General features: G+C 34.8%; 2 protein-coding genes across 3 annotated transcripts; one reads left to right on the forward strand and one right to left on the reverse strand.

Annotated features, from left to right (window-relative positions):
* Positions 1–1,968: 1,968 nt before the first annotated feature.
* Positions 1,969–3,971, reverse strand: LOC137726480 (uncharacterized). The gene is made up of 2 exons (XM_068465416.2): positions 3,377–3,971; positions 1,969–2,413 (listed from the first exon to the last, which is right to left on the reverse strand). Exons 1-2 carry the CDS (start codon positions 3,800–3,802, stop codon positions 2,231–2,233), a joined length of 609 nt encoding a protein of 202 aa, XP_068321517.2. The 5' UTR covers positions 3,803–3,971; the 3' UTR covers positions 1,969–2,230.
* Positions 3,972–15,259: 11,288 nt separating this feature from the next.
* On the forward strand, positions 15,260–26,789 carry LOC137725518 (RNA cytidine acetyltransferase 1). Of its 2 annotated transcripts, none has more exons than XM_068464232.2 (26): positions 15,260–15,496; positions 15,743–15,834; positions 15,938–16,109; positions 16,203–16,325; positions 16,830–17,003; positions 17,223–17,333; positions 17,429–17,562; positions 17,667–17,760; positions 18,187–18,285; positions 19,425–19,561; positions 19,842–19,930; positions 20,176–20,299; positions 20,413–20,500; positions 20,579–20,678; positions 20,757–20,809; positions 21,012–21,188; positions 21,300–21,337; positions 23,030–23,120; positions 23,502–23,681; positions 23,806–23,896; positions 23,994–24,063; positions 24,134–24,281; positions 25,530–25,658; positions 25,838–25,963; positions 26,192–26,257; positions 26,361–26,789. In XM_068464232.2, exons 1-26 carry the CDS (start codon positions 15,392–15,394, stop codon positions 26,619–26,621), a joined length of 3,072 nt encoding a protein of 1,023 aa, XP_068320333.2. In that variant the 5' UTR covers positions 15,260–15,391; the 3' UTR covers positions 26,622–26,789. The 2 variants fall into 2 exon arrangements, with proteins under 2 accessions (XP_068320333.2, XP_088551124.1); XM_088694998.1 differs by having other exon boundaries at positions 23,806–23,892; positions 23,990–24,063.
* The last annotated feature ends 37 nt before the right edge of the window (positions 26,790–26,826 follow it).

Consider the following 26,826-nt stretch of genomic DNA (forward strand, 5'->3'; position numbering starts at 1 on the left):
CTTCAATGAAATTGACCTTTTTCCATAAGATATGGAAACAAAATCCAGCAAGAAATCAGCAGGTTTCTTATAATTAATCTTGGAGTCCTTACAATTTAAAGATTGACGTGTGCGGCAAGTAATCACACTCCTAAGAGGATGAATATCTATCCCTAGATATCCTCTGGGATTCTCCCGATTTAATAAGAATTTTACTATTCTAAAATATCTCATCCTCAACTGGTATAAATACACCATTCTAGGATTATCTCTGGTAACACAATTATCGCATACTTACTCTCTTGTCTATTTCTTGAGTCTTATATTGCTTGCTAACTTGACCGTCGGAGAGTCTTTGACCGGCACACTCCTAGTTTTTGGTTAGCTCATGGTTGTTTGTTCTTTTACAAATTACTCGAATTTGTGTCAGTACCTCCTATGACGGTGCGTAAATTTAGTTTCAACATATTATTCTCAATATAAGATAGCATTATAACACGAACAAAAAGAAGAATAAAAAGTTGAAGAAGAACTTAGCATATCAACCAAAAAAAAAAAATGAAGAAGAAGAAGTTAGCATAAAAGTGGCTAGGCAAGGAGCAACAAATTAAGTAAAGGTTGGCCTAAAAATTATGTTTCTATCCATCTTTAAATTTAGGGCAGGTTCGGAATGAAAAAATGAAAGTATTTGTTTGTATCACACAAAAAAAGAAGGTTATACTAGTTGATATAAGTAATCAAGGGGTTAAAATGAATGTTTTTTGGATTTTCCCCAAAATAGGCAAGGATTTGGGCTAAATTAACTTTTCAATATTTAAAAAATACGGATTTTGACCGCAGATGAGAATCGAGAATGGAGGCCAGAAAAAAATATCCTTAAAACTTTCCACTAAAAATAGAGATAAATATAATCGTATTGTGAAGACTTTAATTTGCTTATACCATTCTATTTATCTTTATGCCCATATTTAATTGTTGCCATACGACGTAGTAAGTGTTGTGTACCATCACCACATAATGAGGTAAAGTTGATATGACATACATATGACTTTGTCAAATCACAAGATAATATACACATGGGTAGGAAAGCCTCTCGTGGACGCCTGAGTTCGATATGTTTTTTCTCAAAATTTGGATTAAAAGTATAATATCGTGCGAAACAAATGTGGTACATCAATATTGTTAGACATTAATTTCCTAAAAAAAATCTAAATTTATATTATCTTTACTAATTAATAAGACACTCATTGTCAACCAAAATCCTATGAAATTACCAGTTTAATCTTCTAATTAAAACAGAACATGAATAAGAAATATCGGGCAGAAATGTAATTTTACATAACCAAATTTTGCTATTTTCTTTTTTCAAAACCTCACCTACATATAATTCTAACATATCTCCAAGTAATAAAAAAAAATAAAAAATAAAAAAACTTCCCACCCCCACATTCTCTATCACTCTCTTCCTCTCTCCTTCTATTTCAAAAACAAAAATAAAAAATTTTCCCACACACTGTGTGTTTATAAGAGAAAATTAGAATTAGGTACCTTATTTTAGACTTTTGTAGACTAAACATTTATGCTTTTTGAGTTTTTGATTAAGCTTTTGAAATATTTGATTAAAATACTTAGACTTGAACTACTTCAGATTAATTAAAAATAATTTACATTTGAATATTTTTTATATATTTTAAATAATTTCAACTATATTTAAATCTAAAAATTTAAACTTTTCAAATCTAAATGTACACCCACTCCAAATGGAAATGTACCAACATTAAATGAAAACATACCAACGTCAAACGAAAACGTACCAACCCCGAATTAAAACGTACCCAATTATAAACTATATTAAAATGAATATTCATCTTTTCGTTAGTAAGCTCGGCAAGAATTTTTCGTAGTTGAATTGATAAAATATGGATACCGAGTTTTTACATATAAAAAAATAATGGTATGAAGAAATCATTCAAAATGAGATGTGGCCACTAGGAATTAAACACCGAGTAAACGGCATTATTATGAACCATAACAATGACATACATACATACATACATACATACATAGATGGCATGCTAAAAGAAAACCAGATAGCACCCATTAATTGAAAAGGACATAAAACCACTCAACAAGTGTAGCGATATTGTTGAGATTAAGCATCACACACTCACTGATCAGTCCAGATGATAACTAGTAAAAACACAACATTGCATATGTAGTCAAAAGATGACGTTCCACAATCCACATAGATCTAGAAGAGGTGGTGCTTCTTCTTTCCATGAGCCTCTTCCTCTTCTTCCTTTGTCTCTTTCTTCTCATGATGTTCATGGAAGGCAAATCCACCCGAACCAACTGCAGCTGCTGCAGCAATCTCCTCTTCAATCTTGTGCCTGTGGGCATGCTCTGGATCTTTCTTTTCCTTCTGCTTCTCATGCTACACACATCATATAGAAACTGACATAGGTTATATATCTTGCTAGCATCGATCTCACATCAATGTAAAACAAAACCTTGAAATTAACACATATTTGATTAGATTTGTCCTCGTATATATAAGATCAGGTGGTTAAGGCTTAATTAATATCAAAACTCTACATGAACTATTACGAAGGTATCAGTTAACTCATTTCTTCTCCCGATTGCAACTGTACCATTTACATGAGGACTTTGAATCCGTATCTTACATACCTATATAGTTCATCAATTCCGTCCATTGTTAATGGTTGACTTTGATTCCGTATCTTACCTATCTAGTCCATCAATAATTGCGCAACTTTCCATATTGCTAATTAATTTCATGATAAAACTTTAACTTTCTTCAAAATTAAAGTTGCAATGGACAGAGTTGATTGCAGTAATGTGAGACAAAAAAATGAAGGTGAAGGGACGAGGACGGGGATTCGGTTAATGTGAGACAAAAAAATGAAGGTCAAGGGACGAGGACGGTGATTCGGTTGCAAGAGTATGGGTAAAGTGATAAAGGGTAAAGTGATAAAGAATAAAGTGATCAAATATTTATAAGAATAATGACAGAAAGATTAAACTAAATTTATAAACCAAATGATATGTAGTTAATAAGAAATAAACATACTGATTGACGCTTAGTTAATAATCCAATCATCTACTAGTTTGCAAATTTGATTTAGAAACTTTGATCTCCCACGTTACCCTATCAAAATCATGAATAATTTTGAGAATGATAAAGTTAGAGAGACTAAATTTCTAAACCAAATAATGTGTCACTATTAAAAAATAAGTATGTTAATTAACGCTTGAGTAATAAATTCATCATCAACAACCACATCATTTGATTTTCAAAATTTGATCTTATTAACATCATTCTTAAAAAAAAAAAAATATATATATATATATAGGTGGGTTAAAATACAGTACGTACCAAGGCAAAAGCGCCGGCAGCAGCCACACCGGCCTCGCCGAGGTGCTCGAGGTGCTTGTGGTGCTTCTCCTCCTTCTTGTAATCAATTTCAGATTCATGAGTGGTAGTGGTGGCATATGCCGCAGTGGTCTCACTGTACCGGCCACCGCCGGGTCTTTCAACTCTTTCCTCAGAGTAAGCAGTGGTCTCGTTATAGCCACCATAGCCGCCGGGACGTCCTTCACCAGAATAAGCATTGGTGTCGCCGTAGCCACCACCTAGGCCACCGGTACGTCCTTCACCAGAATAATCATTGGTGTCACCGTAACCACCACCAAGGCCGCCGGGACGTCCTTCATCAGAGTAGCCAGACTGAGGGTAGTCTGAGGGTCTGTCTTCCTCCTTGTGGTGGTGGAAGAGACCGCCGTGGTGCTTCTCTTCAGACATGATAGGTTTTTGGATATTATGCGGAAAACAGAATGGTTATGATGAGGAGGAGGATTTGTAACGTGGGTTGTGATGGTGTGAGGAGTTGGGTGCATGGTGGAGGGTATTTATAATGTTGGTGCCCAGCATTTACCCATTTTTTCTTCAACTAATGTAACCGAGTATGCTTGCAGAATTTTTTCTTACTGTCTGATTTAATCATACAGCTGAGATTGAGTGTCCTGTATACTCACTTTTTATTTTTATTTTTTGAATAAATCAATATTTTACACTAAGGGATGAAGAATTCGACTAAGCCACATAATAGACAACCTAATTTGATATCAAATTCATCATCCACGAGATTCGAACCTAAGATCTCTCACTTTCAAATGAAAAGAAATATCACCAGACCATAGTACTAAATGACTGCTCATTTTGATTTAGCTCAATCAAATGTCAAATGCTGCTTATTTTTTTAAGTAAAAAATACATTAATAAATATGTTTATTATTTTTTAAAACAATAAAGCTTGTTTAAAATTTCATTGAACTAAAATCAAAAAGTGAGTATTATTCTTTTGAAGCAGCTACACAATCTTGGGATCTTCTTTATGAGGATCATAAAGATCATCATATTGTATTTGTTTATCGAATATTGTGCGACTAATTTTTATTAGGTACACAATTGCCCTTATTTATCATTATATAAAAGTGAAAAAAAAAATCTATATTTGGTGCTCGGTTGCACCAAAGAAAAATCGAATATTTAACGGTTCAAATGTGAAATACTAAATAAGGTAAAAGTAAAGGGGCTCAATCATGTTATCTAGACACATCGATAAGGATTAATTCTTCAGATTCTCTTTATGAGAATCATGTGAATTATTTTATTGTGTCCGTTCACTTACCATCTTACAATTATAAATTATTTTAAATTTTTATATTTAAAATTAAACATAAATAATACCTCACAAAAAAAATTCGGAAAGAATCCTCTTCCCACTGATAACACCCTAATACTGGTAAGCCTTACTATTTTGAGTAATGTTAAAAAGGTTACATTTTTTTACAGCGTCAGCATATCATACACCATACATTACAACAAAGTACAAGTACAGCTAAGTTTAATGAAATAATTTATTGATTGACATCACTTGTCTTATCAGCTTGTATAATTATATTGTACAATGCGGTCCCCTTGCGACATGCATCGCCAGTTATGCTTACCTAGGTGGACGGTTAGGATTGCTCTATCGGAAAGTGATAGCACCCATTTAAAGTGGGCAAGTGCAATCATATATGGATAAGATTTTCTTGAATTGAGAATAAAAATTGGGTAGTGATATCTACAAATGTATTTTTAATTTCATAAATACTGTTCTCAATTTTTGTTCAACTGATCAAATGAATTGAAGAAATCAATGGACAAAGTTAACAAATATGTGTAAGAAATAAAAATGAGTGTGTGAATAGCGCATTGCTTAAAAATTTCTTAACACTATGTTTGGATGAAGAAATTTAAGATTACTAAGAAATTTTAAAATGACAGAACTTAAAATGACGGGATTTTATTTTCTAGAGTTTGTGAATTTTCCTGTTTGGTTAACCTAAAAGAATAATGGAATTGAATACGGAATTTCTTTTTATTTTTAAACTTTCAATTTGGGAATTGGAGGTCTTAGATTTCAAGTATTTTTTTTTTCCACGCAGAAATTCTAAATTTCAATATTTATGAATCCAAACAAAAGATTTGGTGCATGTCAATTTATAAATTCTGACTTTTATCTAAATTCCAAGTTTATTTCTCTTATCCAAATATAGTGTATGTTAATAGTAACTTCAAAAGTAGGAAACTATTTTATTCTTTATTCAAGATATAATCCCTCAAGTAGTGTGGTGTTAGTTGAGGAAATTCTAAGCGGAGTCTCACCCAGTCCTATTGGAAATTCTCAAAAAAGGTTAATAAAGGAAATTTTAAAAGAGTGTGGTTAATCCAAACTTCACACATTTTTTAATACACGATTGGACAGAACACATAATATACGTTATTCGCAAGAAATGAAATATCTACATTTTTCAAGTGGGGAGATGCAAGTATTAATCTTGTTTTTTAACACATCATTTAGTCGATCAATTTTTTTACCTACAAGACTACTAATTTCATGACCCATCTAGTGATATTCCTCTTTACTTATAAGTGATAAGTTTTAGGTTCGATTATTGCCAAAGGCGAATTTGAACCACATTATGCTAGTCCATTGTGAGGCTAAGATCACCTCCTCTCCCTTAGTGTAGATAAATATAGTTTGTTCAAAAAAAAAAAAAAAAAAAAAAAACTTATCACAATATGTAGATAGAAGGGAATATTAGAAATGTTATCACAAGATTCTGAAGTGTATTTTTCATTCCTTATATCTAATAGTTTGTGTGTATTTCTACCTCACTTGAACTAAATTCATTCGTGTGAGACTTGAAGATCAATCATTCAAACATTCAAAGATTTTGATAATAGATATGCAAAATATTTTCATATCCCTCTTTACGAGATTAAATTTGGAATTTCTTCCAATGTAAAATAAATACTAATGGATAAAAACTAATGTTACACAGATTAATTTGCGAGCATTTGGTTTTCTTTTTCTTGGTCGAATTTTCTAGAATTTGTAAGCAATATTTGTTGATGTCCTAGGTTGTGGGTGAGTGAGGTGACCTAACTGCTAATGGATAAAGGAGGTAGGTTGTCTGCCCTCTTGTTTGGCCTTCACATTCTCTTTTCTTTGAGCAGTCACGATTAAGTCACGTCAACATTTTATATTCCTATTATTTTTTATCTTATTATCTCTATAAAAAAATCAATATAAAATATTAAAGTGACTTAACTGTGATCGCATAAAATAAGAAAAGATGAGAAAGACACCCAAACAAGAGAGCAGACAATCTACCCCCATGGATAAATGGGTATATGCCTTTGACAAATCACAAACGCCATTATTATATCACCCCACAAAAATGGGTCCGCTTTGCAAAAAAATATGACACGTTATCAAGATATAACAAATTATCACTCGAGTAGTACCTTCAAAAGTAGGAAACAGTTTTACCTCCTTGGTTTAAATTCTAAGTTTATTTTTCTCATTTAAATATAGTGTAAATTACTGTTTTATTCTCTATTCAAGATATAACAAATTATCACTTGAGTAGTGTGGTGTTAGTTGAGGAAATTCGCAGCGGAAACTCACTCAGTCCTATAAGAAATTCTCAAAAAGTAGTTATTTAAGGAAATTCTCAAAGGGTGTGATTAAACTTCACACATTTTTTAATATGCGATTGGACAGAATGTAGGATATACGTTATTCGCAAGAAATGAAATATTGCATTTTCCAAGTGGGGATATAAAAATATTAATATTGTTTTTAACATTTTTGAATATGCAATTGGACAGAACGTAAGATATACGTTATTTGCAAGAAATGAAATATCTGCATTTTCCAAGTGGGGAGATGCAAGTATTAATCTTGTTTTTTAACACGACATTTAGTCGATCAATTTTTTACATATAAGACTGCTAATTTCATGACATGTCTAATGGTATTCCTCTTCACTTGTAAGTGAGAGATTTTAGGTTCAATTCTCGTCAAATGCGAGTTTGAACTATATTATGTTAGCTTATTGTGAGGCTAAGCTCACCTCATTCCCCTATTGTAGATAATATCGTTTGTTCTAATAGTTTGAGTGTATTTCTTCCTCTCTTGAGCTAAATTCAATTGTGTGAGACTTGAAAATCAATCATTCAAACAATTGAAGATTTTGGTGATAGACATACAAAGTATTTTCACATCCTTCTTTACGAGATTAAATTTGAAATTTCTTCCAACGTAAAATTAATACTAATGGATAAAAAACTAATCATGTTACACAAATTAATTTGCGAGCATTTGGTTTTCTTTTTCTTGGTCGAATTTTCTAGAATTTGTAAGCAATATTTGTTCATGTGTTAGGTTGTGCGTGAGTGAGGTGACCTACCTAACTGCTGATGGATAAATGGGTATATGTCTTGACGAACCACAAACGCCATTATCATATCACCCACAAAAATGGGTCCGCTTTGCAAAAAAACATGACACGTTATCAAATTATTAAATGTTGGTTGAATAGTTGTGGGCGAGTGATGTTGACAGAGGACGAACACTAATAGAAGCCGGTTTTCGGGGAAAAGGAGAAATAGTTCAAGAAGTTGGAGGGTAATTTGCATGTAACAAATTTATCGTTACGTAATATTTTAAATGTAATAATACAATGTTATGTAAAGAAAAATTTACACATAATTTGTATAATTGACCGAAACTTTATGATAGCTATAAACTTGTTCTTTCTCAAAAAAGTTGAGGTGAGGGCCAAGTACCTCCTTTTCTTCTTGACTACAGAAAGAGAATTTATTATGGCCGGTGGTGGTGGTGGTGGTGGTGGGGGGCTCATTTGATTGGCAGTTGGAATTTGGCATCTGTCGGCAAGAGTATATTCATCCCCAGATACTCCCTCATAGCGTTGTGGCCGACAAATTATCCAATATTTCGGTAATTATCACTCTCAATAGGAAGATCCTACCAAATTGTGGTGCATTTTATTTTGGGATGTGCTATTCACATCACCCATTTTCCATGTATAAAAAATTATAGCAATTGTTTCTTAAGTTTAACTCAATTGAAGCAATAGTTTCTTAACTAAAAAATTATTATCTTTGGTCCCTCAATTCATTAAAACGTGCAGCTATGACCCCTCAACTAAAAGTTCATTACCATTGATCTCTCAACTTTAATCTAACTGGAGAAATGATCTCTCAAATTTAATCTAACTGGATAAATGATCTCTCAACTTTAACCCAATTGGAACAATGGTGTCTCAACTTTTACCCAATATTAGCAATGGTCATTCCAACAAAACTCATTTTGATAAAATTCTAACGAAGTTGATGAAAAAGACCATAGCTACACGTTTTGATGAGTTGAGGGACCCCAATTATAGCAATGGTCATTCCAACAAAACTTATTTTGACAAAATTCCAACGAAGTTGACGAAAATGACCATATCTACACATTTTGATGAGTTGAGGGACCAATGGTAATGAATTTTTAGTTGAGCATCATTGCTCCAATTTGATTAAAGTTGAGGGAACATTGCTACAATTTACTCTTCCACACACCATCTTAATTTTCGGTCATCAGATCAAATGAATTGAAGAAGATCAAACGATAAAAATTAATTAGGATTATATAAGAAGTAAAAAAAAAGTGTATGAATATTACACCGCTTTATTTTCTATTGGAGATTGTGACTAAATTAGGTTTAGGTATGCTGTCTCCTTAAGTTAACAAAAGAGTCACGATTCCGCGCTTACATAAAAGAACAATCAAAGTATTTTTTTTTTATTGAGATTTAATTTCAATGTCATCGCAGCACCGTCTTATTATGTTTCTAACTCCGTATATGTTAAGAAACTTGTACCATCATAACACATTGGTTGGTTATTCATGTAAAAAGAAAAAACATATGCCAAATTGGGTAAGTGGCCGACAAACTTTATAAAATATAAGCTAACACTGTATATGCCTTTATGTATAATACACATGCACGTGAAACACGATGTTATAGCCCCCATCTATTTAATGGCCGTGAGGACGCACGCTTTATTGCTATTGTCCTCCGTGTGTCGTGTCATGTTTCTTCTCGCTTATTTGCCCTTTATCTTTTTTCTTCTTTTTTTGGTTAAGTTTATCCACTCTTCTTAAGTTGAAGTTGGGGTATATATAATACAGTTGATCCTAAAAGTTTTCAAACTTATGTAGCACGCATGTCGAATATCTAAGAGTTAATATCTAAAAGTTAATTATTTTTTCTAGTGAATACAGATGTATCAACTCGCGACCGAATTGGATTCTAAAATCTGAAGACAAGATTGCTAACTACTGTGAAGTTCAAATAAGGTTTTGACTTTCAATGTGTCGAATACTCAAGTAACTTAGCAACACCTCACTTCGCCCAGAAGGTAATGAGACGAGAAGACTAAGGACTCCTCACTAGCAGACAGTGCTGTTAATATTGAAGATGTGTTGACGAAGTTGGGGGAATTATGGATTTCTCAGAGTGTGTGAAAGGCTTGAAGGTCCTTTGTCCTTTTTTATTGTGCGCAACTCTGTATAACCCATGCACTTGGATGTGTTTTAAAATCCAAGTCGCGAACATCAAACCATCTTTGATGCCTGTATCCAATCCACACTTACCGCGCCATCGGGTGAAATCACAACCACCAAAATGTACAATCACAAATGGATAAAATGGTATGTGCCATCTTTTATCCCACATTTCCACTTGAGGGTCCATGAAAAATGGAACCTTCTTATTTGCTAATTATCCAATCATTCAAACCACGTGATCCAATATAACCACCAACTGTAATGCCTATTTAGGAGAGTTCCATTTCTCCATCCCATTGCTATTACATTACTATGTTTAACTTTTTTGTTGTGATAGACGATAAAAATGTATTTTTATTTTCTTTTGGTTGATAAAAAAGATTTTATTAATGTAGTTTTAGATTTAGAAAATAATTATTATGGTTATCACAACAATAATATAACATCTAAAATTTTCTTTCATGCAATGGCCTCAACATCAACAACAAAGTTCTAAAAGACGTTAGGCGCTAGTCAGGCGGCGGACTAGGCAGATTTAACTAAATCTATTATATTTCGTATAAAGAAGTGTCTATTTATACTTAATATATATATATATATATATATATATAGATATATATATATATATATAATTTCATCATAAACTACAAAATAGAATGACATATATATATATATATATAATAAGGTATTGGAACATAATGAAAACATGGGGAACAAGCATATAATGTGTGTTCATTCAAGTATTCAACAAGTCTCATAATTTACTGGAAAAAATAAAGTGTAAAATGAAAGTTATCTATTTTCTGCTAAGTGAGTTGCAACCTAGGCACCCGCCTAGGTAGGTTTGGGCGGACTAGGCAGGCGCCTCAATAGGTCTAAGCATCATTTCTTAATTTTCAAACTATTAGGTATTAATCGGGACGGTGGTCAGCCGCCTAACACATAAGCGGGACCTAGGCAGAAATTTTTAGAACAATGATCAACGATGTCAATTGCATGGGGCCAATGGTGTAATTTCAGACGCCAAACAAATAAATACTACACTTCTTTCTCTTGTATGTTTGTCGATCCATCTCTGAAAATATATATCATTCCAAATGGATAAATGTAATTAATTGTTGCATTTGTTAACATAATATGATTTGCAAAACCATCATGAATGTGCATTTAAGTTGAAAAGGATAGATTACCAAATCTAATTAAACTTTCTAGCTAGCCATTGTTTTTAGTGCGGGATTTGTCCGATTGGTATGTGAATTATATGAACTTTTTTGGAGGCCTTACGAGTTACGACCCAGATATAAGTTTATATTCAATAGGTCTGGGCACGACTAGGTATGGTACGGTACGAGGGATGTAATGAAACCGAACTTGAGAAAAAAACTTTGGTACGGTAGGTTATGGTACTAAGGGGTGAACCAAACTTTACAAGTTCGGAATGGGTTCAAGTTCGGTTTAGTATAAACTGGTTCAAATTCGGTTTTGGCCTTTAATAACATGTATGAAGATTGAAATTCAAGTTCCGTTTCCTTTTCTTCCCTTTCCCAACCCCAATTTCTCGCATTCTTTATAAAGATCAAATCCAACATATTGTATACACACACGAGCTCGTAGTGTGTTCTCAATGCTCACAAAATCAATTGAAAAAAATTATTATATGAAATTCAAAACCCCCAATTCCAATTGAAAAAAATCAAAACTCTAATTTCAAAAATAGAAACAAACACAAGTGATTTACTCACCATTACGATTGGAGTGGTGGAGAGTGCGACGGAGTCTGGCGAAGTGACCCCTGAGCTTAATCTTTTCAATATACACAAATAATTTTCATTTTATATTGTCTAAATTACACAAGACAACTTTACAAGATTGATACATAATAATTCAGCTTAAGGGAAAATAAATGATACCAGTGAATTAAAGAGAAGGCTTAAATGTCAAAATGGTCCTTGTGTTATAATTATATAGCCAATTTAGTTCCCATGTTTTCGATTTGGCTAATTTAGTCATCATGTTTGTCTCCTTTAGTCAATTAAGGATATTTTATTTAATCCTTGTTAAAAAATTCATAAGAAAAATTATAAGATATATAATTACCCTTTCTCTTTATAGAAAAATGCCAATCAATGAGAAATAACACATACAAGTGATAAAACTTCCGATCTGAGAAATGATTAAGGTTGTGACATAGAAAAGAGAGGGGGTATTGTTAGGAAGGACTTTGGGGAGTTGGGAGGACAATAATTTTTCTTTTAATTTTTAATTTTTAAATATTTTAAATCAAATAAAAAAAATATAAATAAGTTTATAATAGTTTATACATTTTTTTACATAAATTAGATAGAAATGTCATTAATTGGCTAAAGGAGATAAACACAAGGACCAAATTGGCCAAATTAAAAATACATGGACTAAATTGACCCAATGACTAAAACACATAGACCATTTTTACATTTAAGCCTAAAGAGAAAGTAAGTATCTTAATCGGGTAGTTTGGCCAAATTAATCTTCTATTGCACAAGAGCTTAATCACGTGATTAAACTTTAAGAGAATTTTTGTTTGGACCCAACCTTTTTTATATCTACACCCAACAAACAAATTTTTTCTACTAAACTTTCAATTTGCCCTTAAATAAATAAGAATGACAAAAATAAATATTAAAGTTTTTATCTTTACACCCAATAACCCTAAACTCACATCACCACTGCACCTTCATTTTCTCCAGTGAGCCCAATCCAGGCACTGCAGTGTGGTCGTGGGGTTTGGGCGTAGAATGTTTATTATTTAAAGACAAATTTGGAATATCAAAGAAGAAAAAAATATTAGTTGGGTATAGAGATAAAAAAGTTGGGTCCAAATAAAGTTTCCCAAGCTTTTTTTTTTTCTTCACAGAGGAGGGCAACGCCCAGCAAACAAAACAAAAAATAACTCATGACCCAAGTCAGCCATATGATTAGCTGAGGCATTCTTTTCTCTATATATACGAGTGAATTCGCATCTCAAATTTGGTTCGATAGCTTCTTTGCAGTCAATAATGAGACTATAGAGAGGGTGCGAAACCAAAATAAGTTGTTGGATCAAAGTAAAAGCAGCACAAGAATCACATCCCTGCAACCCTCATCCCAAGCTATAGAAAGTCCCATAAAAACCCCAAAGCTCAGCTTCCATGATGACTCATTTGCCCAAATTAGCAGTAAATCCCTTAATCCATTCCCCTTCAGAATTACGAAGCAAACCTCCAACACTTATGTGGCTAAATGGGTTTTACAACTCCCATTTGTATGGATTTTATATCTACCAATTGGCGGACGAATCCAATGGATTGAGATGATTTGTCTAGGAGGCTTACTAGAAGAATACTTGTTGGCATCATACCAATCCCTTGCAAATTGAAAAATGAAATTCTGGAGTGAGACAGGTGGTTGTTGGCTAGCATTAAAGAAAAAATTATTCCTCCATTTCCAGCAATGCCAGAGAGTTGAAGCAAAGATAAGGTTCCAGGGTAAACAATGTGTTGTGATACAATGTGTCCTAAGGTTTTATAGCGATCAAACTCTGAAAATCAAAGAGCAAAGGAATAGGCAACTTCAGGAGATATTCCAATACCATTCCAATAAGAAAGAGAATGCCTACAAAATCTGAAAATATGATCCATTGATTCCTCAACATGAAAATTTCCCGAACTTGAATCGTCAACCTTACCACAATCTCGGAAAACCCCTTAATTTCATGATGCAACTATCGGAGCTACTTATTCGACCACGTAAGTGTAAATGATAGAGGCACATTTTTCAATGTCTTATTATACATATAGGTTGTCTCGACAAGCAACTAAATATCATTTTAACAATAGCCTGATAGTTTTTTTCTCTCCTTGTGAGAGACTTTCTCTCTACTTGAGAGACCTTTCTCACCACCACTTGTGTAAGGGTTGCACTTCCGATCAAATTTGATGTCGCCGACCCTAGCTATAGTTGGGGTTAGTGGTCGTGCTTTCAGTGTTCTGTTGTTTTCCTTTTTGTTGTTTTCCCCTACTCTCCTTCTCGATCTGCCCATTTCTTCCTACCCCATCGACGTTACTCCTTGCTCATCTCTGTTCCGATCTGCAGTTGCTTTATAACTGCGATTTGTTGCGGTACTTCGAGATGGTGTGTAGAGTTCCGGTATTCCCATCGGCTCGTGTCTGCTTTTGTTGGCAATGTTGCTTGTGGAATCTCATGGGCTTCCTTTACTTGGTTCTTGGTTCTCATCTGTGTGGCTGTGTTTGGACAGGTGCTCGTGCTTGGATGTTGCAATCGGCGAGGTGTCGGTTGGTTGGTAGCGAGGGTTTGTGCTGGTAGGGATGCTTGGCGACGGGTGCTGCAATGGAAGCCTAAGTTTTCTTTTGTTGTATTTCATGGCTTGGGCCTTTACTGTTTGTTGGGTCTTTTGGGTTAGTTTGGCATGGCCTCTTTTATTTGTTTATGTAACTTTGGACCTTGTATTGTTCCTTAGTGTTTGGTAATGAAAATGACCCACTTATAAAATTAAAATAAAAAAGAGATCATTTTAACTCTAAGTGAAACTTTAAACTAGAAAAAAAAAATAAATTACTATACCAAATTTATCCTTATAGGTAAAAACCTAAAAGGTTTTATGTTTGTACTAGGATTCTCTCACCTCCTCTCTCTCCATCACCTTCCCTCATCCCCTCTCACATTCTCTATTTTATCTTTCTCTTTTTATATAAAATTAATATAAGATGTTGACGTAACTTAATTGTGACCGTTCAAAAGAATGGGAGCGAAGGGGAGGGGAAAAAAGAGGGGAGAAAATCTTACTCCCTTATGTTCAGATATTGTTAATGACAAGTTCTATACTAATTTATCGTTTACCATGAATGCATAATTAAGTTGTATTCAATAAAAGATTTATTTATTGATTTATCTCATGAAATTGCCATTTACTCTTACTTTAACCTTAAATTGAATTTGTCTCGTTTTACCCTTCACAAATTGCCAAAATCAAGCAATTTTACCTCATTTACGTTCATGTTCTAGATACTTTTTAAGTTTTAAAGGTTTAGGGAAGTTTGAAAATTTCATACCTCACCAACCACAGTCTCTGCTAGCATGATATGAAATGTTCAAACTTCCTTTTATTTAACGTCTATGAGATAGAATTGACAAAAAAATGGGTGAAATGAAACAAGCAAAAAAAAAAAAAAAAAATGGCCACGTGTTGAGTTTTCATTTTTATGTCAGCTTTGATAACAGCCATCAGATGCCCAATCAACGGTTGAGATGAACTCAATATCTCTTCGCGAAGTCTATTCTCTCTCTCACTGGTTCGGCTTAAACCCTGCCCGACGACGACGACAACTGCCCTTTCTTATAAACCCTAAACCCTAATTGCACAGAGAGAGAAGAGAGAGAGAATGAGGAAGAAGGTAGACGAACGAATCCGAACCCTTATAAGCAATGGCGTCAAAAACCGGCACCGCTCCATGTTCGTCATCGTCGGCGACAAGTCCCGTGACCAGGTACTCCTAATTTCTTCTGCCCTTCCTATCCCATTCCCTATTTGCTATTCCTATTCAATTGGAGGAGTTATAACAATGATTTAAATTGAATTGGGTAGAAAATTTTACCAGTTTTACTGTTTTTTATTTTCACCTGCAATACTTACTGAGTAACACTAAAAACCTCAAACAAGCTAAGAAATATCATCGAAAATCTATTGAAAACAAACGGAAAATGGCTAATATGGAGTTTTATATGGTCTTCAGATTGTGAATCTTCATTATATGCTAAGCAATGAAGTAAAGAAATCGCGCCCGACTGTGTTGTGGTGCTACAAGGACAAGCTCGAGCTCAGCAGGTTGGTTTCTTTTACCTTCCATTCTTCACCTTATGATAAGGCAAGGCGGAATTTAGTTTTTAAAATATATTGATTCGTTGCGTTTGACTATTTGATGATGCAGTCACAAGAAAAAACGTGCTAAGCAAGTAAAAAAGATGATGCAGAGGGGGCTGCTTGATCCCGAGAAGGTTGATCCTTTCTCACTTTTTGTTGAAAGTGGGGGATTGACTTATTGCTTGTACAAGGATTCAGAAAGAGTTCTTGGTAATACCTTTGGAATGTGTATACTTCAGGTAACTTGAAACTTAACCAAATTTTCTGGTTTGGCCGAGACCCCTTGTATAATTGATTTAAGTTTCACGTCTAAGTTTGATCTCCTGCATTAGGATTTTGAGGCCTTGACTCCAAATCTACTAGCAAGAACAATAGAGACGGTGGAGGGAGGTGGACTAGTCATATTGTTGCTTCGTTCTCTAACCTCACTCACTAACCTCTACACCATGGTTATGGTATGCATATAATAATATCTCTTTCTCTTACGCACGCACACAATTAATGCTTAGTTTCCAGGCCGGCATGGCTATGCTTATTATATACCGCAAAATCTTGAAAACTAGCCATGTTAAAAGTTTCCCAATTTTTTCGTAATGATGTGCTTGGCTACAAGAAGACTTTTGGTAGATTCAATTGCTTGACTTTCTTTAAGAGAAAGCTGCTGAACATATAAGTTTCCCAGTTGGGCCTATGTAGACTAGTTGTTTCTTTTCATGTTCTAGCCCCAAAAAGAAGAAGAAAAAACAACTAGGTTTCCTCATAATATTTGTTCTTCTTGTTGAGGTAGTTTCTAGTTTTACTACATTATGTACTTAGAATGAATATAGAAATAGCCATGCACCACATATTATATTTGATAACAATTCCGTTATGTCTTGTTTTATTTGCAACACTGTCTTTCTTGTTCTCTCAAATGCAAAATATCTCCATACAGTCTTATCAGCGCCTCTTGATTTCAGGATGTTCATGATAGGTTTCGAACTGAATCCCATTCTAAGGCTACTGGACGTTTTAACGAGCGTTTCTTATTATCACTTGCGTCATGCAAATCATGTGCAGTAATGGATGATGAGCTGAATATTTTACCAATTTCATCTCATGTGAGGTCAATTACCCCAGTTCCAGTGAAAGAGGTAACCTTTTAGCCTCTTAACTTTTCTGTAGGATGGAACTGATAAATTGAGGAATGCGAATGCTTTATTTTCGTGCCATCTTATGCAAGATGAGAAAAAGAATAAAAGTAATTTTCCAAGTGTGTGCATACCGAATGGTTATTAGGATACTTTCTAGGAGTTCGTGAAGCTTTGACAACTTTGATAACTTTTTTTCTTGTTTTCTGATCATGATTGAAGGACTCTGAAGGGATATCAGAGTCACAAAGGGAACTGAAGGATCTAAAAGAGCAGCTGAGCGATGCCTTTCCTGTTGGCCCTTTAATAAAGAAATGTTGTACGTTGGACCAGGTAGGCACTCTCCGATTTGTATTAGTTTTGAGTTTTTCTATCATATGTGATTTACTAATATGACTCATAGTTTGAGTTGGTAAATGTTTCAACAGGGAAATGCTGTTGCTACATTTCTTGATGCAATCTTGGACAAGACACTCCGAAGTACTGTTGCCTTGCTTGCTGCTCGAGGCCGTGGAAAATCGGCTGCACTTGGTTTGTCAATTTCCGGAGCTATTGCTGCAGGGTAGTATGCCTTTTACAATGTATTAAAATTGTTTTGGTGTATGTGTAGCTGTCTACAGTCATATTCATGTACTATGTTTTGACGATACAAATATATCTTCACAGGTATTCAAATATATTTGTAACTGCACCCAGCCCTGAGAACTTAAGAACCTTGTTTGAATTTGTTTGCAAGGGTTTTGATCAACTGGACTATAAGGTATGTCGTTTTTTGTATTCCTGCAGGTGGTTCTAATGTGATCTTTAGCTTTCTTGTCAAAAATGTAATTCTAATGTGATCCTTAAGCCTTCTTATGAGATTTAACTCCCAAATAATCCATGACGATTAGCAAATAACAATATCTTAGAACATACCCCACTAATAAACATTTGTGACAAGAGTTGCTAATTGAAAATTGTAGATTCAAATGTTAGATAAATTTTAATTTTTTTCCTGCTAATTTTAATAGCTTTTGCAGTGAAATTGTTTAACTATCAAGATTGTGGTGTTTGAATGTTTTGTTCTGTGAACTACATTTATCTTTCATTAATTGTTATAAGGTCACTCCGTTTTCTTCATTTTTCAATCATGTACTTCAAACAGTGCACTAGTTATTGAGCTTACTGTTGTAAACTATGTGTACAGGAACATATAGATTATGATGTACAGAAAAGTAGCGACCCTTCGTTGAAGAAAGCAACTGTACAGATCAATATATACAAGCAGCACAGACAAACAATTCAGGTAAACTTATATGCACAGTTGGTTACAATTGAGGTAAAATTATATTGATGAACTCTTAATTTGTGCCCAATATTGATATAAAAATAGGAGTATTTCACTTCCTTGTTGTCAGGATATAATCTGTTTCTATATTAACGTACAGATGGGCCAGTGGGAAGTGTATATATAACTTATTCTTAGTACCAAATCAAGTTAAGATGACTCAGAGAATTCTGAGGTCTTCCCTTTCCTTTTGGATTATTCCGTACCCTGAAAGTTGCTACTATGTCTACTCTCTGCATATATGCCCAGTATTATCCTAGTTGACTCTGAAGCTAGTTACCTTCTATGTTAATTTCAAGCTTTCAACCTTTAAGAATTATAGTGGGGATTTACAAGAGAATTCTTGGGAAAGAATCGGGCATTCTTATGGCTTCTCTCTCTCCAAGCTTTTGGGATCTTTCATTTTATGTAATTTTGTTAGATTGGGGAGTTGCATGGAGGTGAATGTTGAGGCATATGTCAGGGCTGTTTCGTTTTGATGGTGGACTTCCTAGTCCACTAAGTGTTGTATTGTTTTTTAGCTGTTTGATAAAATCTCGTTTTCTATAAAAAATAGCAATAAAGATTTTGTTTAGTCAGTTACCAAAATACAAATACATGGAGGAATTGTTACTCATGAAAAGTTGATAACCAAGTTGTAATAGAGAATATTCTTCTATTGGATAGCCGCATCACAATAGCCATGAGTGTGTTCACCTTTTGCCCATCAAATGTCGTGGGTTTTGTGTATATGCCCTCGTATATGATTAGTGGTTATCTTTGTTTGACTACTCTAAAAATTCCATTGTACTTGTGCCCAAGTGCATCATTTTTGTTATTGGTGTGAGCATATTGAACATAATATAGATGGTTTGTGATTACTGAAGCTTGCTTCTAAAAGCATGTTCCTGAAACGCCAAACTTTTTGGTCAACCTAATGTGTCTTCCTGGCACTGATCCAGTATGTATGGTTGTATGGTATAGAGGCACTCAATATGCCTGTGAGATTGTGAGGTGGTCTAGACCTTTACAACTCATGTAGCCTAAAAGAAAGAACTTTGTACTGCTCATTGCCTATGGGGCTAGCTGTTTTTGACTTTTGTTACTTGTCCTTGCAGTATATACGGCCACATGAGCATGAAAAGCTTTCCCAAGTTGAACTGTTGGTTGTTGATGAAGCAGCTGCTATTCCACTACCAGTAGTGAAGTCTTTGCTTGGTCCTTATCTGGTCTTCCTTTCATCTACTGTTAATGGGTAAGAGTCGTCCATGTTCTTCTTCCTTCATGTCGTGTATTCTTATCATGTGTTCTTTTTGGGTTTTAACAGTCTCAAGAAACATATTTCACTTCACTTTTCACTTTCTGTTACCGGGGGAAAAAAAGAAAGATCTTTCACTTTTCATGAGCTGTTTCCACTTTTCCTTGACTCATGCTTGATGTCTTTCTATTTATAAGTCAACCCTGAATTCAACTTTTGGTAAAAAAGAATCTAAGTGCAATTTAAATACTAAAGGACATTTATTTTACACTGAAAGCTATGAAGGTACTGGTCGGTCTTTGTCCCTAAAACTTCTACAGCAATTGGAAGAGCAAAGCCAAGTGTCTGCTAAAGGGCCTACATCTGGTATGCTTATCCTTCATTGACTGTGTTTTGTATTCTCATCTTGACATAACTCTTGAATGGGGTTGGATCAAAATCCCCCTTTCCCCCCAAAACTTGAATTTATTTTCAAAATTCTATTCTTAACATTATTGTTTCTGAAATACTTGAACTGTTGGCGCTTGCGAGTGAGCAATGTATAATTTGTTAAAAACTATTTTGTGATATTTGGACATAATTTTCTGAATTGATAATGTCCCTGATTGTAGGTCGTCTTTTCAAAAAGATAGAATTGAAAGAATCAATCAGATATGCTTCTGGTGATCCGATTGAATCCTGGCTTCATGGTTTACTTTGCTTGGATATCACAAATTATATCCCTAAACTTAACGGGTAAAAACATTTGCTTAGACAGTCAGAACCGAGGAAGATGTAACCATCTCCATTATAACCCTTACCTTTACTAATGATCTCTCTCTCTCTCTTATCTCCCTCTTGGCGACTAGGTTACCTGCACCCAGTGAGTGTGATCTGTACTACGTTAACCGTGATACGCTTTTTTCATATCATAAAGATAGCGAGTTGTTCTTACAGGTAATTACATTTCAAGTAATGTCAGACTAGTGATTCTCATTTTCATATTAATGAACTTACATATTCTAATACTTGCAGCGGATGATGGCTCTATATGTTGCCTCCCACTACAAAAATTCTCCAAATGATTTGCAACTAATGGCTGATGCCCCGGCTCACCACTTGTTTGTGCTACTTGGTATATATGCTACGTTAAAACTGGTCTTTCTTTTTTTGCCGCTATTTGGCTGGACTTGTTTATAATTTGCACGTGCAGGCCCTGTTGATGAGTCAAAAAATCAGCTTCCTGATATTTTGTGTGTCATTCAGGTTTGATTGTCTTCCCCTAGTTCAGGACTATTATTTCTTTTAGTTATTTAACGCATACCCAAAATTTTATTAGTTTTTTATTTATAATTTTACCTTGTGTGAAATAGCAATAAAGGACAACACTTTAAACACGTACTTCATCTTCTGTAAAACACTAATTCTTTGATGCTCAACATTTTATGTGTTATCATTTTGTTCTTAGGTCTGCCTTGAGGGAAAGATCTCTCGTGAATCTGCAATGAAAAGTTTAAGCGATGGTCATCAGCCATCCGGTGACCAGATACCATGGAAATTCTGTGAGCAATTTCAGGACACGGTTTTTCCCAGTCTTTCAGGTGCTCGGATTGTACGAATTGCTACACATCCAAGTGCCATGAAGGTATTCTCTCATCATGGTTTCCAAAGCAATATGTACAACCAGGATTTTGTTGAAATGGTAATCTACAACCAGGGATCTGTTGAAATGGTAATTTATTTTTCTTTGTTGTAGATTGGATATGGATCACAAGCAGTGGAACTATTGACAAGGTATGCTCCACCTTGAGTTATTGCCCACCTAAACGTTTTTGTAGATCACATACATGATCTCAATGTGTATGTGGAATCGTGGATGCCTAAGGTGTTGAGAAAGATTGATGGAGTGATTCTTTTAGCCCCATATTGCTACACTTTGAATGAAAAGCAATCATGCATATGCATCCTGGTGCGGGTTCAATACCCACCGATTCCCCTCCCCCTAACAACTAAACTTTTAACCCACTAACGCCATTGTTTGTTAAAAAAAAATAAAAATAAAAAAAAAATCATTCATATGCACCCTGGTGTGGGTTCGATACCCACCGATTCCCCTTCCCCTAACAACTAAACTTTTAACCCACTAACGCCATTGTTTGTGAAAAAAAAAAAGAAAAAAAAGAAGGTGAAAAGATTGAAGATTATATGTCTGAAGCAATGCTTCAAATGATTTCTAAAATGAATGAAAAACAATCATGCATCTGCACCCTGGCTCGGGCACATAAAGTCGCAACTAGAAATGTGAGTCTCATGCTTTCAGTTCACTTGGCTTGAAAGCTAAAGAACATAGACATTGTGGGTGCTGAAGAGATGATCATTTGATTTCAGTTTTGATATACAGATGACTTTCTCACAATACAACTCTCGATTCATATGATGGTAGTTCGAGAAATAAGTGGAAAGAGATAGAGGATTATTAGTGATACCATATTAAAATACGGTCATGTTGGGGGTTTTCATCTTAGTTTGGGTTACATTTCTAAGAGTTACGAAAAATTCAGCAAAGCAAAGCATTTTCTAAAGGAAAGGAGGAGAAGTTGTCCATTACAAAGAAAAGAAGTCCAACTAAAACTTACTTCAGAAAAGTTACAGTGAAATTATAACCCCACTCATCTGGAGGAAACCGCAGGCATCTTCCCAAATTGCTTTGGCAATAAATCCACGAACACATGGAATTCGATATCTCAAATAAAACCCACCTCATCCGTATTTATCTTGAGAAACTCTTTAGCTTATTTCAATCTCCCAACAATGGCCAAGAGTCTGCAGTGCCAACAGTTGAGTTTAAACCTGTATGTTTAAATGAAGATTGGATATTTCCTTAGTAATTGAAATTTCCAACAGAGAAAAACCACTAACAAACTTAACTAGCAGCACTTTAGGATATAATCCAAAGATAGAGCATTTTAGGATAATAATCCAAAGATAGATCCTCGTTGTTGACTGCACAAATTAATGTGGGGTCCTAACTTTTTAGATAGGTCTCACTGATTCTGACCTTGTATCCTATTTGGTCCTAGATTTTTTCTTGAACTTACTTTACTTGGTTTATCTCTCAAGTCAACCCATGCATGTCTGTTATCCCTTTGTGCTCATAAGCCCATGTACTTTTTACTGCAAATGTTGTTGGGGACACAAATATAAGGAGTGGCTGATGTGTACATTCTAGGGACACCTCTGGTATGTATCATGTGCTATGTGGGTGACATTGGATTGCTATTGTTGGGGATCCAGATATAAGGAATGTGTGTGATATGTGGGATGCATTGCTCTTGTATCAATGTAACTCATAAGTACTTCATTATTGAGATAAAAGTGTTTTGACATGAAAATTTCACTGAATCTCTTCCGTTCTAAAAGTTGATGCTTCACATTTATGTTTTTATATTTGAAAAAAATGGGTGTTAAGGGTTTATTTCTCCTCAGGTACTACGAAGGACAGTTTGCTCCTATTTCTGAACTGGACGTTGAAGATGTTGAGACTCCCCCACTCAGAGTCACAGAAGCTGCTGAGAAGGTGAACTACAATCACCAAGCTTAGTTTTTTTTATAAATATTTTTAATTAATAGGTTGGAGAACTGCTTATATGAGACTATTCTATGTATTATTATTGCAATTGGAGGACATTTTTATAAATCATAGGTTTCTGGTCAATGTAATTCTTGTTCTGTCGAAGCGTTTGAGTTGGTTAAACTTCATTCTGGTGATTGTAGAACAATTTCTGTGTTTGAATATAATTTGACAAACTTTTGTGAATGATCATTTGTTGTGTTAATTTTAATCATAATGACATCGAAGTATATCATGTATTGGTTGGTTTGTTTGGTATTAATCAACCTGCCGCCTGTGCCTTGATATTGTTTGTCAGAATGATACCTATGTCTGTTTTATTTATAGGTTTCATTGCTGGAAGAAAGTATAAAACCTAGAACAGATCTTCCTCATTTGCTCGTTCATCTTCGTGAAAGGCGACCAGAGAAGCTCCATTATATTGGTGTCTCCTTTGGGCTTACCTTGGACCTTTTCAGATTTTGGTGGAAACATAAGTTTGCTCCATTCTATATTGGACATATTCCGGTTAAGATGGATTCCCCTCTCCATACTGAATCCTTTTTTCCGTTAACTGTTTTATGAATATTATCATTTGTGAATGAAGGACTGATTAAACAATATTTTTTCTTTTTTCTTTTCAATGTAATAGAGTGCTGTGACCGGGGAGCATACGTGTATGGTCCTCAAATCTTTGAAGAATGATGAACTTGAAACCAGTGATTTTCGTCCATTCTACCTAGGTGGGCCCATTTTTCTTTGGAGAACCTTTGTTCTATTTAAATTTATGCAGATTTTTTGTATTTCAGTACACAGCTTGATTATTTGTTGGCTACCTAGATTTCAGGAGAAGATTTTTGAGACTATTGGGTTATAGTTTTCGTACAATGGATTATAGGCTCGCTATGAGGTACTATTAAAAGTTCCCTTCTGATAAATGCTTATTGTTCAAGTGCTCCTACTAACTAATAATTGTCCAGCATCTTAGATCCTAAGATCAATTACAAGGATGTAGAACCGAAATCGTCTACTGCAGATGGATTCTTACGGTCTATCACAGACTTACTTTCGCCTTATGATATGAAGCGACTGGAGGCCTACACCAGCAGTCTTGCTGACTTTCATATGGTAAGTTCTCTGAACAATGGTTGATTGCCAACTTGCCCTGTCACAGTGCTATGTTGCACTGTTTTGGGATTTTTTTGTCTTAGGATTACTAATTGATTCCATGCTTTCATATTAAAAATAGAAGTAATGTTTGCATTACAGAACAAGATATACTTCCCTTAGAATAAAAAAAGATATTTGCGTTACAAGACAAAATATGCTTTCCTTTAGAAAAAGAAAGTAATATTTGCATTACAAAAGAAAAATTGTATTCCTTTGTGATAGAATTATCATCTCAGTGTGGCAATATGATTATGTGATTGTGATACAATTTTTAATTGACAGTGCTGAAATATTTGTTTTCTTACCGTGGACAATCTGATACCATGATTGTAAACATAAATTACTCTTGCAATGTTTTATGAATGAAAACCGAAATAACTAGTTATAGTAGGCATGAAAAGGCTAAATGAAATATGTTCTTTTTATACATATGTTTTTTTTATACATATGTTTCTAAAGCACTTCCCTAAGTTTCAATTTTTGAAAGATACGAGGATAATCTTTTTCAAAAGTGAACTATTAGGACATTGTGTGTTTAGTTATTTATCTAGTTATATGTACATATCTGTTCAGTTAGAACATAAAAAGTTCAAAATTGCTTGTTTGAGAAGGGGAATTTGTGTACTTTACAAGTAATTTGTGTTGAGGATTCTGTGGCCGATGTTTCATCCCGTGCTCTGTGTTACATGAAAAGATGAAATAATTTCTTTAAAAGATGAAATCAACAACGATTAGGCTATTAGACCCCTTCTTTTCCCCTCCCAACCAATCCCACCCCGTTGTGGGTATGCCCCTGAGGGAGGTGAACCCATTTGTTGTGCGGTTCTCAGGAAGGTGCAGTGCATCCTGTTCAATGGCCATGTTGTCCATTTTTGTTGATTATGGTTTGAGTGGATTATCTGCTTCCTTCTGTTTTTTGGGAAAAGCCGCCAGTTTGAATTTGTCAAGATGTTCTTCCTCCTGTTAGGCATATAGATAATAGTGGGGAGGAGGGATCCGAGGGCTTACTGCATTTTCATCCTTAACCAACAGACCTTACTTTCTTCAAATTACCCGAGAATTGTTTTTAAAATTACAGTTTAAACCCTGGGGTCCATTTGAATTTGAAAGGAAGTGTTATTTTCTAAACTGAGGTCCTCTTGTACTCTAGTTATTGTTTGTTTATAACTTTACACGTATGTTAAAGTTAATGTTTTTGTTTTACAGATTTTGGATCTTGTTCCAACGCTTTCACATCTGTATTTCCAAGAGAAACTTCCGGTGACATTGACAGGTGCCCAGGCTTCCATATTGCTTTGCATTGGCTTACAGAATCAAGATATCTCCTATATTGAGGTTTGTTTCTCTACTTGTTGCTCATATGGTTTGCTTGGCTATACCAGTCACATAGATGCGATGCGAGCACGCAATCAAACCCACTTGCAAAGACAAAACACTCTACTTGGTTGCGTCATTTCTGCTCTTTATTTCATTCTTATCAGGTGTAGATTTTTACTTACATTCACGTTTTCCAGGGGTTGATGAAACTGGAAAGGCAGCAAATATTGTCTCTGTTTATAAAAGTTATGAAAAAGTTTCACAAATATCTATACGCTATTGCATCTGAGGGCCTCGGGTCAACCTTGCCTAAACCAAAAGAAGTAAGTTCAGCAAAGCAGTAACCGTTTTTTTTTTTTCTTATGGAAAGGACATGATATGTTGGTGGTTTCCATCTCTTTCTAATAATTTCGCAGCGTAGGATGTGTTATGATTCTAGTAGGCTTAAACATCGTCTATCACGTTATAATTGTGCGTGCGTGTATGTATGCTACTGTGCTTTTCTTCTGCCTATGTTGTAACTCAAGTCTGATTCGGAAATTTTGGTTCAGACTCTCTTGGAACCTCACAAAATCTCCGTTGACGATGATCTCAATGATGCTGCAAGAAAAGTTGAGGTACGCTTTATTCCTTCCTTACCTTCCGTGTTACGTGAACTGGCTCTCTCTTTCCCGCGTTCTGAATTCCGAGAGTTGGGCTGACTTGACTACGCAAATACAGGATGGGATGAGATCCAACTCGGAGGGCTCATTAGATCCCAAGTTGCTTCAACAGTACGCGATTGGGGACAGAGACGCAGACTTTGAGAATGCATTACAGAATGGCGGTGCAAACTTACCGGCTGGTGGTCTTGTTAGCGTGAAATCAAGTAGAAACAAAATGGATAAAGGAAAACAGAGGGAGAATCACGAGAGTGGGGAAAAGCGACGTAAAAATGAGCATGGCTCCAACTCAAAGTCCAACAAAAAGAAGAAACATTGACATTAGCAACGGTCTTGTATGCATCTATTGTAACATTCAGTAGGGCGTCGCTTTAAGTATCCAACTGTTATAACATTCTTACGATGTATTTTTGACACAAACACAAACAGAAACAGGGATGCATCAGGACATGACAATTTTGGTTCTTTAATTCGATTGTGGTTTCAATTTCGTGTTTCAGTTTCCAAATCGAATCCAATTGTGA

Source organism: Pyrus communis, chromosome 5 (assembly GCF_041283825.1).
Source record: "Pyrus communis isolate YQ-2024b chromosome 5, ASM4128382v1, whole genome shotgun sequence".
Taxonomy (NCBI): Eukaryota; Viridiplantae; Streptophyta; class Magnoliopsida; order Rosales; family Rosaceae; genus Pyrus; species Pyrus communis.

What these genes read in the sequence shown, in the direction of transcription:
- LOC137726480 (XM_068465416.2), bottom strand. Translation starts at nt 3,802, where the DNA reads ATGTCTGAAGAGAAGCACCACGGCGGTCTCTTCCACCACCACAAGGAG. An exon ending in CTGCCGGCGCTTTTGCCTTG is followed by an intron (nt 2,414 to 3,376) that starts GTACGTACTGTA and finishes TGATGTGTGTAG; the next exon opens with CATGAGAAGCAGAAGGAAAA.
- LOC137725518 (XM_068464232.2), top strand. Translation starts at nt 15,392, where the DNA reads ATGAGGAAGAAGGTAGACGAACGAATCCGAACCCTTATAAGCAATGGC. An exon ending in TTGGAATGTGTATACTTCAG is followed by an intron (nt 16,110 to 16,202) that starts GTAACTTGAAAC and finishes CTCCTGCATTAG; the next exon opens with GATTTTGAGGCCTTGACTCC. An exon ending in AAGATATCTCCTATATTGAG is followed by an intron (nt 25,659 to 25,837) that starts GTTTGTTTCTCT and finishes CACGTTTTCCAG; the next exon opens with GGGTTGATGAAACTGGAAAG.